This window comes from Rhinoraja longicauda, chromosome 25 (genome assembly GCF_053455715.1).
Source record: "Rhinoraja longicauda isolate Sanriku21f chromosome 25, sRhiLon1.1, whole genome shotgun sequence".
NCBI classification, from domain to species: Eukaryota; Metazoa; Chordata; class Chondrichthyes; order Rajiformes; family Arhynchobatidae; genus Rhinoraja; species Rhinoraja longicauda.
Window position 1 is genome coordinate 4868077 of NC_135977.1, and position 20997 is coordinate 4889073.

Sequence of the window (20997 nt, forward strand, 5' to 3'; positions counted from 1 at the left end):
TGAATGGCGGTGCTGGCTCGAAGGGCCGAATGGCCTACTCCTGCACCTATTGTTTATTGTCTATTGAGTAAACTGAGTAGCGTGGCATTGGCCTAGGGTTGCCAACTGTCCCGTGACATCCCGTATATTGGGCTAAATTGGTTTGTCCCGTACGGGACTGCCCTTGTCCCGTATTAGGCCCGGGGGTCGTGCACGTTTGTAGGTTAATTGGCTTCGGTAAAATTGTAAATTGTCCCTTGTGTGTGTGTAGGATAGTGTTGGTGTGCGGGGATTGCTGGTCGGCACGGACTCGGTGGGCCGAAGGGCCTGTTTCCGCACTGTATCTCTACAACGGAAAACTAAAAGGTCAGGATTGAACCCGTGAGGCAGCAACTCTACCAGGCTAAAAATCATTTAAAAATAAATTATGAGGTGCAAAAGATAGGTGTCTGGACAGGTTTTAATAAATGTTCCAATACCAAATATCGTCCTGTATTATATTAACAACCTGTGACCTTTATCATAGAAGATTTCCCATCTCAGTCAGGCTTGCCGGTTACACCAGCTGAGAGCAGAGTATTAATATAAGCAGTTCACATTCATCATACTGAAATATATGCTGGTGTTATCAATCATATTGATATCAACGGTCACAATGCCAGCTTGATAGATTGCTAGCGCCATCTACAAAACTCTTAATTTTGGATATGGCTGCTGCCTCATTTTGTTCACAGGTTAGAGTTGCAGGATTAGGCCATTCGGCCCATCAAATCTACTTTTCGTTTAGTGCAGAGATACAGCGCGGAAACAGGCCCTTCGGCCCACCGGGTCCGCGCCGACCAGCGATCCCCGCACACTAACACTATCCTACACACACTACGCACAATTTACACTTACATCAAGCCAATTAACCTACAAACGTGCACATCTTTGGAGTGTGGGAGGAAACCGAAGATAGAGTCAGAGAGTGATACAGCTTGGAAACAGGCCCTTCAGCCCAACTTGCCCACACTGACCAACATGTTCCAGCTATACTAGTCCCACCTGCTTGCGTTTGGTCCGTATCCCTCCTAACCTGTCCTGTCCATGTACCTGTCTAACTTTTTTTTAGACGTTGGTATAGTCCCAGCCTCGACTATCTCCTCTGGCAGCTTGTTCCATACACCTCTGTGAGGAAAAACCCACCATGCTTGGTAGGTGTACGGAACGAGGTCGTCGAGGCAGATCTCGGAGAAAACCCACGCAGGTCACGGGGAGAGTGTACGACCTCCGTACAGACCTCCATCGACCTCAGCACTTGAGGGAGTCTCTTGCTCTGGACCGTCCAACCTGGCGTAGCAAGCTCGCCACAGGAGCCCGTGCAGCAGAGAACAGAGGCCCAGAGGCTATTGCAGAGCAGAGGCCCAGAGGCTATTGAGGGCGTGCAGCGTAGGTTTACTAGGTTACTAGGTTAATTCCCGGAATGGCGGGACTATCATATGTTGAAAGACTGGAGCGACTAGGCTTGTATACACTGGAATTTAGAAGGATGAGAGGGGATCTTATCGAAACGTATAAGATTATTAAGGGGTTGGACACGTTAGAGGCAGGAAACATGTTCACAATGTTGGGGGAGTCCAGAACCAGGGGCCACACAGTTTAAGAATAAGGGGTAGGCCATTTAGAACTGAGATGAGGAAAAACCTTTTCAGTCAGAGAGTTGTGAATCTGTGGAATTCTCTGCCTCAGAAGGCAGTGGAGGCCAATTCTCTGAATGCATTCAAGAGAGAGCTAGATAGAGCTCTTAAGGATAGCGGAGTCAGGGGGTATGGGGAGAAGGCAGGAACGGGATACTGATTGAGGATGATCAGCCATGATCACATTGAATGGTGGTGCTGGCTCGAAGGGCCGAATGGCCTCCTCCTGCACCTATTGCCTATTGTCTATTGTCTATTGAAACGCACCGCGCGCAAGGCCCGGGCTACCTCCACTTCCCACCCATCCACTTGTGTCCTACGTGTGGGCGTGCCTTCCGGGCCCGGATTGGCCTCACCAGTCACTTCCGGACCCACAGTCACCAATCCTCCAACCGAAAGTGAAGTCGTGGTCATCTTTGAAGCCGAAGGGCGAACAACAACACCCGGGATGGAGCCCGGGGCTGCGAGCGCCGCGAGGCATCGACTCTACCGCCGCGCCACCGCGGCCGCCCTGCACTGCGACGTGCCTCTAAACGAGGCCGATGGCCGCCCTTACTTTTCTCACAGAATGGCGGGTCGTTGCTCCACGCCAGGTCCCACTGGCACGAGAGGGTGTCGCTGCCCAGGATGTCGTAGCCTGGGTCACACTGGAAGGTGATCGTGGTCCCCCTCACCATCTCCCGGTGAGACGTGGTCTTCCAGCCGTTGGGAATCTCCGGCAGGTCCGAGCATGTGTCGTTCCGAGACATCTCTGCAAGGGGGGGGACACAAACGGTGTGGTCAGAAGCCCAAAGGCCAGTCATAGAGTCATAGAAACACATAGAAAACAGGTGCAGGAGGAGGCCATTCGGCCCTTCCAGCCAGCACCGCCATTCGTTGTGATAGAAACATAGAAACATAGAAAATAGGTGCAGGAGTAGGCCATTCGGCCCTTCGAGCCTGCACCGCCATTCAATATGATCATGGCTGATCATCCAACTCAGTATCCTGTACCTGCCTTCTCTCCATACCCCCTGATCCCTTTAGCCACAAGGGCCACATCTAACTCCCTCTTAAATATAGCCAATGAACTGGCCTCAACTACCTTCTGTGGCAGAGAATTCCACAGATTCACCTCTCTCTGTGTGAAAAAAAACTTTCTCATCTCGGTCCTAAAAGACTTCCCCCTTATCCTTAAACTGTGACCCCTTGTTCTGGACTTCCCCAACATCGGGAACAATCTTCCTGCATCTAGCCTGTCCAACCCCTTAAGAATTTTGTACGTTTCTATAAGATCCCCCCTCACGGCTGATCACGGCTGATCATCCACAGTCAGTAACCCGTGCCTGCCTTCTCCCCACACCCCTTGATTCCGCTAGCCCCTAGAGCTCTATCTAACTCTCTTTTAAATCCATCCAGTGAATCGGCCTCCACTGCCCTCTGTGGCAGAGAATTCCACAAATTCACAACTCTCTGGGTGAAAAAGTTTCGTCTCACCTCAGTTTTAAATGGCCTCCCCTTTATTCTTAGACTGTGTGTGTGGCCCGTTTCTGGACTTGCCCAACATTGGGAACATTTTTCCTGCATCTGGCTTGTCCAGTCCTTTTAGAATTTTATACGTCTCTATAAGATCCCCTCTCATCCTTCTAAACTCCAGTGAATACAAGCCCAGTCTTTCCAATCTTTCCTCGTACGACAGTCCCGCCATCCCGGGGATTAACCTCATGAACCTACAGCTGCACTGCCTCAATAGCAAGGATTTCCTTCCTCAAATTCGGAGACCAAAACTGCACACAATACTCCAGATGTGGTCTCACCAGGGCCCTATACAACTGCAGAAGGACCTCTTTGCTTCTGTACTCGTGAAGTCATACAGCACGGAAATGGCCCAACTTGCCTCTGCCGACCAAAATGCCCCATCTATGCTGTCCCATTTGCCCGATCCATTTGCCCGTATTTGGTCCATGTTCAACTGAACCATCCTATCAGGAGCAAAGTATAGGAGCAAAGAGGTCCTTCTGCAGTTGTACAGGGCCCTAGTGAGACCGCACCTGGAGTACTGTGTGCAGTTTTGGTCTCCAAATTTGAGGAAGGACATTCTTGCTATTGAGGGCGTGCAGCATAGGTTTACTAGGTTAATTCCCGGAATGGCGGGACTGTCGTATGTTGAAAGACTGGAGCGATTAGGCTTGTATACACTGGAATTTAGAAGGATGAGAGGGTATCTTATTGAAACATATAAGATTATTAAGGGGTTGGACAGGTTCGAGGCAGGAAACATGCTCCCAATGTTTGGGGAGTCCAGAACCAGGGCCACAGTTTAAGAATAAGGGGTAGGCCATTTAGAACGGAGAGGAGGAAAAACCTTTTCAGTCAGAGAGTTGTAATTCTCTGCCTTAGAAGGCAGTGAAGGCAAATTCTCTGAATGCTTTTCAAGAGAGAGTTAGATAGAGTTCTTAAAGACAGCGGAGTCAGGGGGTATGGGGAGAAGGCAGGAATGGTGTACTGATTGAGAATGATCAGCCATGATCACATTGAATGGCGGTGCTGGCTCGAAGGGCCAAATGGCCTCCTCCTGCACCTATTGTCTATTGCCTATTGTCTATTGTCTATTATCACCAACTAGAGTGCGGTCTGAGATACTATCTACCCCCCAAACTCAGACCATCACGCAAACCAACCTCCCTTCCATTGACTCCATCTACACCTCGCGTTGCCTCGGCAAGGCCAGCAGCATCATCAAGCACTGGTCTCACTCCCTCTTCTCCCCTCTCTCATCGGGCAGGGGGTACAGAAGGGTGAAAGATGCACAGCTCCAGATTCAGGGGCCGTTTCGTCCCGGCTGTTATCAGGCAACTGAACCGTCCTCCCACTAACCAGAGGTCAGTCCTGAACTATCAGGCACCTCGTTGGAGACCCTCGGACTATCGATAATCGGAATTTGGATTATTCTTCGGCGTGAATTTAGAAGGAGGAGAGGAGATCTTATCGAAACGTATAAGATTATTAAGGGGTTGGACACGTTAGAGGCAGGAAACATGTTCCCAATGTTGGGGGAGTCCAGAACAAGGGGCCACAGTTTAAGAATAAGGGGTAGGCCATTTAGAACTGAGATGAGGAAAAACTTTTTCAGTCAGAGAGTTGTGGATCTGTGGAATTCTCTGCCTCAGAAGGCAGTGGAGGCCAATTCTCTGAAAGCATTCAAGAGAGAGCTAGATAGAGCTCTTAGGGATAGCGGAGTCAGGGGGTATGGGGAGAAGGCAGGAACGGGGTACTGATTGAGAATGATCAGCCATGATCACATTGAATGGCGGTGCTGGCTTGAAGGGCCGAATGGCCTCCTGCTGCACCTATTGTCCATTGTGAAGCCGTGCATCTGGGATGAGGAGGGGAGGAAGTGACAATACATTCTGAGAGAAAAATGAAGCAGAATGGAGAAGCAGTGGGAGTCTGGCTGGATTTCCAAAGTTGTAATTTAGTTCTACGCCTTTTCTCTTTCTCATAAATCAATCAGGCTTCACTGTGCATGTTTATATCAGAGGAGCCAAGACTAAATTAGTATCTTACACATCATTGCCAACAAATTTACTGTCCTGTAATTACACAGTTTAAAAATGTGCATGAATGATTTGAGTCTAATTGAAGCCTTGGATGTGTTTCTACGCTGCATTTCGGTTATCGCTGGTGTGAATGTGTTAAAAATACTCACCCGACAAGCAAATGGACAGCACCAATTATTAAGTGAAGAGAAATTTCTCAGGGAAACATATATCCTATGCAATAAAATGCCACCAGGTGATTTTCTCAACAAAGAGGTTATTTTTGTTTCGTTCATGACGCAGCTCTACAAGGCTTCGGTCAGACCGCGTTTGGAGTGTGGCAGTGTGCAGTTCTGGTTGCCCCCCTGTTACAGGAAGGATTGTGGCGAGGGGGGTTTACCGGAATGCTGAAGATGGACGGCAAAATGCTGGGGTAACTCAGCGGGTCAGGCAGCGCCTCTGGAGAAAAAGGAACAGAGTGGCCTTTCGGGTCGAGACCCGTCTTCAGACTGAGAGTCGGGGGAAAGGGAAACGAGAGTCCAGCTTTGGTCTCCGAAAATTTGAGGTAGGACATCCTTGTAATCGAGGCAGCGAAGCGTAGGTTCACGAGGTTGATCCCTGGGATGGCGGGACTGTCATATGAGGAAAGATTGAAAAGACTGGGCTTGTATTCATTGGAGTTCAAAAGGATGAGAGGGGAATCTTATGGAGACATATAAAATTATAAAAGGACTGGACAAGCGAGATGAGGGAAAAATGTTCCCAATGTTGGGCGAGTCCAGAACCAGGGGCCACACAGTCTTAGAATAAAGGGGAGGCCATTTAAAACTGAGGTGAGAAGGAACTTTTTCACCCAGAGAGTTGTGAATTTGTGGAATTCTCTGCCACAGAGGGCAGTGGAGGCCAAATCACTGGATGGATTTAAGAGAGAGTTAGATAGAGCTCTAGGGACTAATGGAATCAAGGGATATGGGGGGAAGGCAGGCACTGGTTACTGATTGTGGATGATCAGCCATGATCACAATGAATGGCGGTGCTGGCTTGAAGGGCTGAATAGCCTCCTCCTGCACCTATTTTCTATGTTTCTATGAGGGATATAGACGTGATGTAGAGTGATATAAAACGAATGAAAGATATGCGAAAAAGTAACGCTGATAAAGGACACCAGCCATTGTTAGCTGTGGGCTAGGTGAAAATGAGTTGCAGACAATGAACCTTGACAAGACGGCTTTGAAGCTGGTACGACTGGGGTGGTGGAGGGATGGAGAGAGAGAGAGAGAGGGAATGCTGGGGTTACTTGAAGTTAGAGAAATCAATATTCATACGGCTGAGTTGTTGGATGAACTTGCTATGTTATAAAATCCCTTTTTATCAGCAGAGTTTCTAACTGCTGGAGGGACTCAACCAGAGAGTGGATGGGTCAAGCAGCATCCGTGGTGGCAAAAGGGGTTGGTCGACATTTCAGGTAAGGACTCTTATCGACCCGAAGCGTCGACCCGCAAGTCTTTGTGACGTGGGAGGAAACCGGAGCACCCTGGGGGAACCCACGCGGTCACGGGGAGAACGTGCAAACGTTCCACAGATTCACCGCCCTCTGACTAAAGAAATTCCTCCTCATCTCCTTCCAAAAGGAAGCAAATTGTACTATGTTTACATATTGTGTTGTGCTGCTGCAAGAATGTAATTGTTCTATCTGGGACACATGACAATAAAACACTCTTGACTCTTGAGCGTCCTTTCATTCTGAGGCTGTGCCCTCTGGTCCTAGACTCTCCCACTGGTGGAAACATCCTCTCCACATCCACTCTATCCAAACCTTTCACTATTCTGTACGTTTCAATGAGGTCATCATCATCATCATCATCATCATATATCTACAGCCGGAAACAGGCCTTTTCGGCCCTCCAAGTCCGTGCCGCCCAATGATCCCCGTACATTAACACTATCCTACACCCACTAGGGACAATTTTTACATTTACCCAGCCAATTAACCTACATACCTGTACGTCTTTGGAGTGTGGGAGGAAACCGAAGATCTCGGAGAAAACCCCCCTTCATCCTTCTAAACTCCAGCGAGTACAGGCCCAGTGCCGACAAACGCTCGTCATAGGTTAACCCACTCGATGAGAGGGGATCTTATCGAAACGTATAAGATTATTAAGGGGTTGGACACGTTAGAGGCAGGAAACATCTTCCCAATGTTGGGGGAGTCCAGAACAAGGGGCCACAGTTTAAGAATAAGGGGTAGGCCATTTAGAACGGAGATGAGGAAAAACTTTTTCAGTCAGAGAGTTGTGAATCTGTGGAATTCTCTGCCTCAGAAGGGCAGTGGAGGCCAATTCTCTGAATGCATTCAAGAGAGAGCTAGATAGAGCTCTTAAGGATAGCGGAGTCAGGGGGTATGGGGAGAAGGCAGGAACGGGGTACTGATTGAGAATGATCAGCCATGATCACATTGAATGGCGGTGCTGGCTCGAAGGGCCGAATGGCCTCCTCCTGCACCTATTGTCTATTGTCTATTGTCACTCATTCCTGGGATCGTTCTCGTAAAACCTCCTCTGGACCCTCTCCAGAGCCAGCACATCCTCCCTCAGATCTGGTGCCCAAATGCATGTGCGAGCTGAACAAAAATCATTTCACTGTGCAGTGCACACGTGACGATAGAGAAGCCGTGACCCATTGAACGTGGTCACATTTAAGCTTTTCACTATTCACTATCCAGGCCTTGCACTATCACGGTGGCGCAGCGGTAGAGTTGCCGCCTTACAGCGAATGCAACGCCGGAAACCCGGGTTCCATCCCGTCTTCGGGCGCCATCTGTGCGGAGTTTGCACGTTCTCCCCGTGACCTGCGTGGGTTTCCTCAGAGATCTTCGGTCTCCTCCCACACTCCAAAGACGTGCAGGTTTGTAGTTTAATTGGCTTGGTATAAATGTAAACATTGTCCCTAGTGGGTGTAGGACAGTGTTAGTGCGCGGGGATCGCTGGTCGGCGCGGACCCGGTGGGCCGAAAGGGCCTGTTTCCGCGCTGTATCTCTAAACTAAACTAAACTAAACTATTCGTTTGTTAAAGTCAGGCTAAAAACGGAATCACAAGTATCTCTTTAAACAGATGATATCAGTGTTTTTGACGTTTCCAAATGCAGTCAATTGAAGTATTTAACATTCATCGTGCAGTTCAGAAGAAATGATAACAGTGCCTTGGCATATAGTGTGATTTCGCTCGTCCTGGCCTTGCCCTTCCCCTTATTACAATCGCTGTGCGTCACGACTCTGACGCTGCACATTGTGATTCCGCTTACGTTACTTGCAGAAGCAGATTTTTCCTTTCAAGGTCAAAGCAGTCGCTCGTAGATTCACCTCACAAACTGGGCTAATTGGAATCTGTCAAGAGATCTACACAGAGCCGGGGCAGGAATGGTTTTAGTTCCATTTATTTCATTTGTTTCAAGAGGCCTCGAATACAAAAAGACAGGAAGGTAACGCTGAGTGTGCGTAAGGCCACTGGTCGGGCCGCATCAGGAGTACCGTCAGCAATTTTGGGCCCCGTATCTGAGGAAAGATGTGCTGAGGAAGATTGTTCCTGATGTTGGGGAAGTCCAGAACAAGGGGTCACAGTTTAAGGATAAGGGGGAAGTCTTTTAGGACCGAGATGAGAAAGTTTTTTTTCACACAGAGAGTGGTGAATCTGTGGAATTCTCTGCCACAGAAGGTAGTTGAGGCCAGTTCATTGGCTATATTTAAGAGGGAGTTAGATGTGGCCCTTGTGGCTAAAGGGATCAGGGGGTATGGAGAGAAGGCAGGTACGGGATACTGAGGTGGATGATCAGCCATGATCATATTGAATGGCGGTGCAGGCTCGAAGGGCCGAATGGCCTACTCCTGCACCTATTTTCTATGTTTCTATGTGTTGGCTCAGGAGAGGGTCCAGAGGAGGTTTACGAGAACGATCCCAGGAATGAGTGGGTTAACCTATGATGAGCGTTTGTCAGCACTGGGCCTGTACTCGCTGGAGTTTAGAAGAACGAGGGGGGACCTCATTGAAACGTACAGAATAGTGAAAGCCCTGGATTGAGTGGATGTGGAGAGGATGTTTCCACCAGTGGGAGAGTCTAGGACCAGAGGGCACAGCCTCAGAATTAAAGGACGTTCCATTAGGAAGGAGATGAGGAGGAATTTCTTTGGCCAGAGGGTGGTGAATCTGTGGGATTCATTGCCACAGAAGGCTGTGGAGGCCACAAGTCAGTGGATATTTTTAAGGCAGAGATAGACAGATTCTTGATTAGTGCGGGTGTCAGGGGTTACGGGGAGAAGGCAGGAGAATGGGGTTGGGAGAGAGAGAGAGAGAGATCAGGCACGATCGAATGGCGGAGTGGACGTGATGGGCTGAATGGCCTAATTCTGCTCCTATCACTTACGACCTCATGATTCCGCGTAACAGCTTGCGGCATCTCAACGCTGTGGAGAGTGCCTGAATCTTCACTTTTTAGATTTAGATTTTTAGATTTAGAGATACAGCGCGGAAACAGGCCCTTCGGCCCACCGGGTCCGCGTCGCCCAGCGATTCCCGCACACTAACACTATCCTACACACACTAGGGACAATGTTTTTTTTACATTTTGCCCAGCCAATTAACCTACAAACCTGTTCGTCTTTGGAGTGTGGGAGGAAACCGAAGATCTCGGAGAAAACCCACGCAGGTCACGGGGAGAACGTACAAACTCCGTACAGACGGCGCCCGTAGTCGGGATCGAACCTGAGTCTCCGGCGCTGCATTCGCTGTAAGGCAGCAACTCTACTACTGCGCCACCGTGCCGCCCTGCCAATCTCCAGTACAGACCACGCCCTCCCCACAGCTCCCCCCATCTCCTCCCACATATATCTCTTCCTCTGGCTTCACAACTTGCAACTCTGTCACCCTCGTCTCCCACGTTGCGTCTATTCACCTCCGGCCTGCGTACGTCCATCTGCCTATCAAGCGCCAAACCCTCCCGCCTGTATCCACCCATCACTCACCGGCCTTTGTCCCGTCCCCGCCCCTCCTCCAGCTTCCTCCCACCCCACCACAATCAGTCTGAGGAAGGGTCCTGAGCCAAGATGTCACGTCACGTGAAGGTCAATAGACAATAGGTGCAGGAGGAGGCCATTTGGCCCTTCGAGCCAGCACCACCATTCAATGTGATCATGGCTGATCATTCTCAATCAGTACCCCGTTCCTGCCTTCTCCCCATACCCCCTGACTCCGCTATCCTTAAGAGCTCTATCTAGCTCTCTCTTGAATGCATTCAGAGAATTGGCCTCCACTGCCTTCTGAGGCAGAGAATTCCACAGATTCACAACTCTCTGACTGAAAAAGTTTTTCCTCGTCTCCGTTCTAAATGGCCTACCCCTTATTCTTAAACTGTGGCCCCTTGTTCTGGACTCCCCCAACATTGGGAACATGTTTCCTGCCTCTAACGTGTCCAACCCCTTAATAATCTTATAAGTTCGGCACAGTGGCCAAGGGTGGCGCAGCGGGTAGAGCTGCTGCCCCACAGTGCCACAGACCCAGGTTCGACCCTGACCACGGGCGCTGTCTGCACGGAGTTTGCACGTTCTCCCCGTGACCTGCGTGGGTGCTCTCCGGGTGCTCCGGTTTCCTCCCCCACACTCCAAAGACGCGCGGGCCGGTAGGTCAATTTACTCGAAGCCAATCGACCTCGGAAACCCCGAAACGTCTTTGGTATGTGGGAGGAAACCGGAACACCCGGAGGAAACCCACGTGGTTACGGGAAGAAAACGTACAAACTCCGCACGGTGAATCTGTGGAATTCTCTGCCACAGAAGGTAGTTGAGGCCAGTTCATTGGCTATATTTAAGAGGGAGTTAGATGTGGCCCTTGTGGCTAAAGGGATCAGGGGGTATGGAGAGAAGGCAGGTATGGGATACTGAGGTGGATGATCAGCCATGATCATATTGAATGGCGGTGCAGGCTCGAAGGGCCGAATGGCCTCCTCCTGCACCTATTTTCTATGTTTCTATGTGTTGGCTCAGGAGAGGGTTCAGAGGAGGTTTACGAGAACGATCCCAGGAATGAGTGGGTTAACCTATGATGAGCGTTTGTTGGCACTGGGCCTGTACTCGCTGGAGTTTAGAAGAACGAGGGGGGACCTCATTGAAACGTACAGAATAGTGAAAGCCCTGGATTGAGTGGATGTGGAGAGGATGTTTCCACCAGTGGGAGAGTCTAGGACCAGAGGGCACAGCCTCCGAATTAAAGGACGTTCCATTAGGAAGGAGATGAGGAGGAATTTCTTCAGCCAGAGGGTGGTGAATCTGTGGGATTCTTTGCCACAGAAGGCTGTGGAGGCCACAAGTCAATGGATATTTTTAAGGCAGAGATAGATAGATTCTTGATTAGCGCGGGTGTTAAGGGTTACGGGGAGAAGGCAGGAGAATGGGGTTAGGAGGGAGAGAGAGAGATCAGGCACGATCGAATGGCGGAGTGGACGTGATGGGCCAAATGGCCTAATTCTGCTCCTATCACTTACGACCTCATGATTCCGCGTAACAGCTTGCGGTATCTCAACGCTGTGGAGAGTGCCTGAATCTTCGCTTTTTAGATTTAGATTTTTAGATTTAGAGATACAGCGCGGAAACAGGCCCTTCGGCCCACCGGGTCCGCGCCGCCCAGCGATCCCCGCACACTAACACTATCCTACACACACTAGGGACAATGTTTACATTTTACAATTAACCTACATACCTGTACGTCTTTGGAGTGTGGGAGGAAACCGAAGATCTCGGAGAAAACCCACGCAGGTCACGTGGAGAACGTACAAACTCCGTACAGACGGCGCCCGTAGTCGGGATCGAACCTGAGTCTCCGGCGCTGCATTCGCTGTAAGGCAGCAACTCTACCGCTGCGCCACCGTGCCGCCCTGCCAATCTCCAGTACAGACCACGCCCACCCCACCGCTCCCCCCGTCTCCTCCCACCTATATCTCTTCCTCTGGCTTCACAACTTGCAACTCTGTCACCCTCGTCTCCCACGTTGCGTCTATTCACCTCCGGCCTGCGTACGTCCATCTGCCTATCAAGCACCAAACCCTCCCGCCCATATCCACCAATCACTCGCCGGCCTTTGTCCCGTCCCCGCCCCTCCTCCAGCTTCCTCCCACCCCACCACAATCAGTCTGAGGAAGGGTCCGGAGCCAAGATGTCACGTCACGTGAAGGTCAATAGACAATAGGTGCAGGAGGAGGCCATTTGGCCCTTCGAGCCAGCACCGCCATTCAATGTGATCATGGCTGATCATTCTCAATCAGTACCCCATTCCTGCCTTCTCCCCATACCCCCTGACTCCGCTATCCTTAAGAGCTTTATCTAGCTCTCTCTTGAATGCATTCAGAGAATTGGCCTCCACTGCCTTCTGAGGCTGAGAATTCCACAGATTCCCAACTCTCTGACTGAAAAAGTTTTTCCTCGTCTCCGTTCTAAATGGCCTACCCCTTATTCTTAAACTGTGGCCCCTTGTTCTGGACTCCCCCCAACATTGGGAACATGTTTCCTGCCTCTAACGTGTCCAACCCCTTAATAATCTTATATGTTCGGCACAGTGGCCAAGGGTGGCGCAGCGGGTAGAGCTGCTGCCCCACAGTGCCACAGACCCAGGTTCGACCCTGACCACGGGCGCTGTCTGCACGGAGTTTGCACGTTCTCCCCGTGACCTGCGTGGGTGCTCTCCGGGTGCTCCGGTTTCCTCCCCCACACTCCAAAGATGCGCGGGCCGGTAGGTCAATTTACTCGAAGCCAATCGACCTCGGAAACCCCGAAACGTCTTTGGGATGTGGGAGGAAACCAGAGCACCCGGAGGAAACCCACGTGGTTACGGGAAGAAAACGTACAAACTCCGCACGGACGGCAACGGTGGTCAGGATCGAGCCGGGGGGTGGGTCTCTGGCGCTGAGAGGCAGCAACTCTACCGCTGCGCCAACCTATTTTATCAAACCTTTTAGCCCCATTAAAGACGTAGAAATTGGGCCAACGTTTAATTGCTTTATCCCCCCTCCCCCACCCCCCACCCCCCATCCCCCACCCCCCACTCCCCACCCCCCCTTCCAATGAGTAGCATTTTACGCACCGTAGTAGTTCATGATAAATCCTTGGCCCTTGCCGAAAATTAATCCAGCGGGATCCGAATGGAATCTGACGGTTAGATCGGACGTGGTGGAGTAAACCTTCAAGGGGGCATTGTTCCGACGAATTGGCCGAGGATCCTCATGGTTAAGTCGTCTCCGTCGTACAGCGATAGTATGTCACTGTTGGTGAGGTTCAGGCTGTGCACGGGGACGCAAGGAAGACAAGAGTCAACACTTCCAATCCTGTCCGGGGGAGGGAGGGAGGGAGGGAGGGGGAGTGTGGGGAGGGTGGAGGAGGGAGGAGGGAGGGACGGGAGGGGGAGGGGGAGGGGGAGGGGGAGTGTGGGGAGGGTGGAGGAGGGAGGGAGGGAGGGGGAGGGGGAGGGGGAGGGGGAGGGGGAGGGGGAGGGGGAGTGTGGGGAGGGTGGAGGAGGGAGGGGAGGGAGGGACGGGAGGGGGAGGGGGAGGGGGGAGGGGGAGGTGTGGGGAGGGTGGAGGAGGGAGGGAGGGAGGGACGGGAGGGGGAGGGGGAGGGGGAGGGGGAGTGTGGGGATGGTGGAGGAGGGAGGGAGGGAGGGACGGGAGGGGGAGGGTGAGGGGGAGGGGGAGTGTGGGGAGGGTGGAGGAGGGAGGGAGGGAGGGACGGGAGGGGGAGGGGGAGAGGAGAGGGTACTGCACCAATGCATGAGAGGTTTGGGCCCAACGGGTCCACTGGGTCTAGTAGTTGATTAAAGAAAACGTTGGTGAAAGAAAAAGTGGGTGAGATACTTACAGCTGAACGTCAAGCAAGACCCGCTTGTCCTCCCCCACATGGATCCTCCAGATGCAATCCTCTCCTTCATCGTACGGCTCTGGCCAGTTTGGTGAGAGTAGCACCCCGGCCTGGCTGGTCAGCTCCCCGCCGCACAGCGCTAAAGGACGGCACGGGACGGGGTGAAAGAGACAGGTGGTACAGGAGCCTGAACACGCTAGCGTCCATGTTCAGGAACAGCTTCATCCCCACAGCCACCAGGCTGTTTAAACACCACAACCTCAAATAAGCTCGGAACTACATCGACCTGTTGTTGCACTAGTATTGTTTGTTTATATTTTATGAGTTTGTGCATCATAATCCTAATCATAATCAAACTTTATTGGCCAAGTATGTTTTGCAACATGCGAAGAATTTGATTTGCCATACAGTCATACCAATAAAAAGCAAAACACACAAAATACACTTTAACACATATAGTATAAGAAAATAACTGCAGATGCTGGTACAAATCGAAGGTATTTATTCACAAAATGCTGGAGTAACTCAGCGGGTCAGGCAGCATCTCAGGAGAGAAGGAATGGGTGACGTTTCGGGTCGAGACCCTTCTTCAGACTGATCACATATATATATTCTAACACATATATATATAAAGAAGGGTCTCAATCCGAAACGTCACCCATTCCTTCTCTCCTGAGATGCCTCCTGACCCGCTGAGTTACTCCAGCATTTTGTGAAATATATATTTATATATACATATCGTCTGAAGAAGGGTCTTGACCCTATACGTCACCCATTCCTTCTCTCCAGAGATGCTGCCTGTCCCGCTGAGTTACTCCAGCGTTTTGTGTCTACGTGATTCGTACGTACGTGTTTGTGTGAGCACACACAAAATGCCGGAGTAACTCAGTGGGACAGGCAGCGTCTCTGGAGAGAAGGAATGGGCGACGTTTCGGTTAGGGAATAAGGGAAACGAGAGATATAGACGATGAACAAAGAACAACGAATGAAAGATATGCAAAAAAATAAAGATGATCAAGCAAACAGGCCATTGTTAGGTGTGTGCTGGGTGAGAACGAGAAGCTGGTGCGACTTGGGTGGGGGAGGGATGGAGAGAGAGAGAGGGGGAATGCCGGGGCTACTTGAAGTTAGAGAAATCAATGTTCATACCGCTGGGCTGTAAGCTGCCCAAGCGCAATACGAGGTGCTGTTCCTCTAATTTGCGTGTATGTGAGTACGTGTATATGTACAAACACTTTTTATATTGTTTACCATGTGTACATATCCTGTTGTGCTGCTGCAAATAAGAATTTCATTGTTCTATCTGGGACACAGGACAATAAGACACTCGTGACTCTTGGAACCAGGCTTCAGTGGTCCAATGGAACTTTTATTGTCACGTGTGTGAAGTGCTAACACTGTGAAAGACTCTTGAATGACCCCATCCACCAACTCAACAATTCAGAGCCAGGATTGGTGTCTATTTGCATGCTCTTTAGTTCAGTTTAGTTTAGAGATACAGCGCGTAAACAGGCCCCTTCAGCCCCACCGAGTCCGCGCCGACCAGCGATCCCCGCACACTGACACCATCCAGCGCACACCAGGGGCAATTTACAATTTCAACCGGGACAATCAACCTACAAACCTTGCACGTCTTTGGAGTGTGGGAGGAAACCGGAGATCCTGGGGAAAACCCACGCGGGTCACGGGGAGAACGTGCAAAAGCCGTACAGACAGCGCCCGTGGTCAGGATGGAACCCGGGTCTCTGGCGCCGTGAGGCAGCAACTCCACCGTGCCGCTTGTGGGAAGAAGTATTAATGTTCCAACGACTGGGAAAAGTGGGACATGCGATTTAATAATCCTGCTTGTTTTTAATAACAGTTGCCAGCGTCGTTTCTTTTTCATCCACTCTTGAAATAGATTAACCTTTGAGAATCGAGTAATCTTTCACGGGGTTTGTGTGGAGTTTGCACGGTCGGTGGTAACGAGTTATACAGGCGGCGAAACTCAACAGGACGACAGTGAAACTGTCACGAGACTCGGGCGGGGGGGAGAGGGGCGGAGAGAGAGCTACGAAGGCCAGGGACAGAGCAAGGGTTGCTTGAAGTGCGAGAGATTAATTGTTGTGCTGTGCGACAAGGCAGTCGCCGTGATTCTCATCCCCTGCCTGGGATCGACGCTCCAACCGATTGGCCTGCGGATTTCAACATCGAGGAGCTCGCAGTCTCGGGTGGAGACCGATGTCGGGAAGCTCCAAAGTCGCAGAAGGGTTCGACTAGCCCTGACCCGGGGTCAGATCGCCCCTGCGCGGGTGGTGGGGGGGGGGGGGGGGGGGGTGGGGGAGGGGGTGAGATTCCCCCCACCCCCACCGATGCAGGAGCTTGATCGCCCCGCACGGCGGCTACGGGAGCCAAGATCGCCCCGTCAACGGAAGACTCGAGGCCCCCGACCGCTGGAGGACAAAGAAGGGGAGAAGACTGAACGTTTTCTTTTGGCCTTCCATCACAGTGAGGAATGTGCAGGAGCCACTGTGGTGGGTGTTCATGTTAAAGTGTATTTTGCGTGTCCTGTTGCTTTTTGTTGGTATGACTGTACAGCAAAACCAATTCCTCGAATGTTGCAAAGCACACTTGGCTAATAAAGTATGATTATGATTGTGATTATGCTCTCATCATCGTCGGGTGAAGCAGTGTTTGCAGCGATCACACGGAGGCGTGCGTGCGTGCGTGCGTGCGTGCGTCTTTACCTCTGCAGAGTGGCTCGGTTCCGTTCCAGTAGGGGTCCCTGATGTCGATGCACTCTATGGTGGGCGATCCATGCTCCATGGTGTAGCCAGGGTCACAGATGAACTCCACCGCCGCCCCTATGCTGTAGGAAGGGCTGGTTGATGTGAAGTTGCCATTCTGCAGGTACGGCTCGAAGCAGTGCCCACGCTCGAAGGCTGGTGAGGAGCAAGACATTGCCGGGCTCAGTGTGGGAGGGAAGAAAAGCATGCGACCACGGAGATCAAGCTTGCCAACTTCCTCACTCCCAAATAAGGGACAGAAGGTGGCGTCACCGCCCCACAGCCCACGTGACCTCACCCAGCCAGCGGCCACGTGCTCCCGCTCCACCAATGGCGGCCGCCCGGGCCGGGAGGTGGGTTGCTGTGCAACCGTTAGGCGAACACATTCGGCCATGCTCCCCAAACACACTATACACTCCGTTAGCCTACACTGTTTGGGCCTAAAGCGGCCCCCGGGCCTACAGTATCCAGGCCTACAGTGTCCGGACCTACAGCGTCTGGGCCTATAGCAGCCCCCGGGCCTACAGTGTCCGGGCCTACAGTGTCCGGACCCACAGTGTCCGGGCCTATAGCGGCCCCTGGGCCTACAGTGTCCGGGCCTACAGTGTCCGGGCCTACAGTGTCTGGGCCTACAGTGTCCGGACCCACAGTGTCCGGGCCTATAGCGGCCCCTGGGCCTACAGTGTCCGGGCCTACAGTGTCCGGACCTACAGTGTCCAGGCCTAATACGGGGCAAGGGCGGTCCCGTGCGGGACAAAGCAATTTAGCCCAATATACGGGATGTCCCGGCTAATACGGGACAGTTAGCGACCCTAACTGAGATAGACGCAAAAGTGCTGGAGGAACTCAACGGGTCAGGCAGCATCCCTGGAGGAAAGGAATGGGTGACGTTTCAGGTCGAGACACTTTCTTCAGACAGGTCCACCGAAGGTCATAAGTGATAGGAGTAGAATTAGGCCATTCGGCCCATCAAGTCTACTCCGCCATTCAATCATGGTTTTGTACCCCTCTATAAGATCACCACTCATCCTCCTGCGCTCCAAGGAATAGAGACCCAGCCTGCTCAACCTCTCCCTGTAGCTCACACCCTCTACTCCTGGCAACATCCTCGGAAATCTTCTCTGAACCCTTTCAAGCTTGACAATATCCTTCCTACAGCACGGTGCCCAGGACTGAACACGACACTCTAAATGCGGTCTCACCAACGTCTTATACAACTGCAACATGACCTCCCAACTTCTAGAGTCCCTGCCTGCTCGACCTCTCCCAGTAGCTCAGGCCCTCGAGTCCCGGCCACATCTTTGAGCTGAGGCTTCGTTGCCCCAAATCAATTGCAGGATTTGAACTGAGGAATGATTTCCTACCTTCGTACCGAATGTTGAACCCTCCTGCCGTGGTCGTTTCATCGGAGGTGAACTCTATTTGGACAAAGTGCCCGTTGCTGATCAAGCCTTCGAGCGGGAAGTATTCATTCCTCGAGGAGTCGTACAACACGGCAGAGGTGGCGCCATGCCCACTGTACACGACGAGCCTGAGCGATAGAGGAGAAACGTGTCCTTAATGGGTTGGACAGGCTAGATGCAGGAAGATTGTTCCCCATGTTGGGGAAGTCCAGAACAAGGGGTCACAGTTTAAGGATAAGGGGGAAGTCTTTTAGGACCGAGATGAGAACGCTTTTTTTTTCACACAGAGTGGTGAATCTGTGGAATTCTCTGCCACAGAAGGTAGTTGAGGCCAGTTCATTGGCTATATTTAAGAGGGAGTTAGATGTGGCCCTTGTGGCTAAAGGGATCAGGGGGTATGGAGAGAAGGCAGGTACGGGATACTGAGTTGGATGATCAGCCATGATCATATTGAATGGCGGTGCGTACAGGCTCGAAGGGCCGAATGGCCTACTCCTGCACCTATTTTCTATGTTTCTATGTTTCTAAAACCAGGCAACGATGAAGCTGGTCCATCAAGCCGGACGAAGCACATCCGAGCTTAGTCAGTTTAGTTCGAAGATAGCTACAAAAGGCTGGGGTAACTCAGCGGGTCAAATAGCACCTTTGGAGAGATACGGCGTGGAAACAGGCCCTTCGGCCCAACTCGCCCACGCCGGCCGACGTGTCCCGGCTACACTTGTCCCACCTGCCCCCGTGCAGGCAGCACCGGTGGTCGGGATCGAACCCAGGTCGCTGGAGCTGTGAGGCAGCAACTCCACCACCCGAAATTATTGTCCGTTTTATTATTTAATAGTCGAATTATTTCAATTAGCACTTTCATTGTCACTTAATTCTGAAAATGTTAAACGTGATTTAAAATTATTTAAAACATAATTTTAAAATTTGTTGCAACCTTTTTACATCTCTGTGAATTATTTGAAGTGTTTTTCACCTGTGTGGGACGGTGGACAAAATAGCTATTGTTCCGAGGAAGCGGATTTTAGCCCACAGCTTAAACGTATTTAGTATGGTTTCAGGGTAAGTTCTGTAACACGAAGCAGGATAATTCAGTGAAGGATATAATCCCATCCCTAATAAAATATTCACGTTCCCCGGACTGATTTTCCACTTGACATATATGCATCATTTCACAACTTATTCAGTTGCAATATATTACCGAGATAGGGGGATTTCAGGAGGAGAAACACTCTGGCCAGTAGCAACGTGAACAAATGATTAAGTTCTGTCGCACTTAATACTGCCTCACGTAGCATTCCCGGAATGGCGGGACTGTCATATGTTGAAAGACTGGAGCGACTAGGTTTGTGTACACTGGAATTTAGAAGTATGAGAGGAGATCTTATCGAAACGTATAAAATTATTAAGGGGTCGGACACGTTAGAGGCAGGAAACATGTTCCCAATGTTGGGGGAGTCCAGAACCAGGGGCCACAGTTTAAGAATAAGGGGTAGGCCATTTAGAACAGAGATGAGGAAAAACTTTTTTAGTCAGAGAGTTGTGAATCTGTGGAATTCTCTGCCTCAGAGGGCAGTGGAGGCCAATTCTCTGGATACATTCAAGAGAGAGCTGGATAGAGCTCTTAAGGATAGCGGAGTCAGGGGGTATGGGGAGAAGGCAGGAACGGGGTACTGATTGAGAATGATCAGCCATGATCACATTGAATTGCGGTGCTGGCTTGAAGGGCCTTCTCCTGCACCTATTTTCTATTGTCTATTGTCTATAGTACATGTAGGTTATTGGCAGACGCCGACCATGGAAATCACTGAGGTGTGTTGGACATTTTAGTTTAGAGATACGGCGCGGAAACAGGCCCTTCGGCCCGCCGAGTCCGTGCCGCCCAGCGATCCCCGCACTTGAACAGTATCCTACACACACATGGGATAATTTTACATTTACACCCAGCCAGTTATACCTGAACGTCTTTGGAGTGTGGGACGAAACCGAAGATCTCGGAGAAAACCCACGCGGGTCACGGTGAGAACGTACAAACTCCGCACAGACAGCGCCCGTGGTCAGGATGGAACCCGGGTCTCTGGCGACGTGAGGCAGCAGCTCTACCCGCTGCGCCACCGTGTCGTAGGGAGAGAGCATCACCGGATGAAAGTTCATAGCAGCAACAGCAGCAACTTGAGGTGAGTACCATTAGCAAATTTGCAGATGATACAAAGCTGGGTGGTAGTGTGAGCTGTGAGGAAGATGCCATGAGGTTGCAGGGTGACTTGGACAGGTTGTGTGAGTGGGCGGATGCATGGCAGATGCAGTTTACTGTGGATAAGTGTGAGGTTGTCCACTTTGGTGGTAAGAATAGGAAGGCAGAGTATTATCTGAATGGTGTCAAGTTAGGAAAAGGGGACGTACAACGAGATCTGGGTATCCTAGTGCATCAGTCACTGAAAGGAAGCATGCAGGTACAGCAGGCAGTGAAGAAAGCCAATGGAATGTTGGCCTTCATAACAAGAGGAGTTGAGTATAGGAGCAAAGAGGTCCTTCTGTAGTTGTACAGGGCCCTAGTGAGACCGGACCTGGAGTAACGTGTGCAGTTTTGGTCTCCAAATTTGAGGAAGGATATTCTTGCTATTGAGGGCATGCAGCGTAGGTTTATTAGGTTAATTCCCGGAATGGTGGGACTGTCACATGTTGAAAGACTGGAGCGGCTAGGCTTGTATACACTGGAATTTAGAAGGATGAGAGGGGATCTTATAGAAACATATAAGATTATTAAG

General features: G+C 51.0%; 1 protein-coding gene across 1 annotated transcript in view; it reads right to left on the reverse strand.

Annotated features, from left to right (window-relative positions):
- Nucleotides 1–20997, reverse strand: part of sez6l (seizure related 6 homolog (mouse)-like) — a 123560-nt gene that overhangs the window by 24508 nt on the left and 78055 nt on the right. The window contains 6 exon segments of the mRNA XM_078421837.1: nt 2212–2406; nt 13295–13399; nt 13402–13490; nt 14065–14203; nt 16791–16985; nt 18194–18360. Coding sequence (XP_078277963.1) covers nt 2212–2406; nt 13295–13399; nt 13402–13490; nt 14065–14203; nt 16791–16985; nt 18194–18360 — 890 coding nt within the window.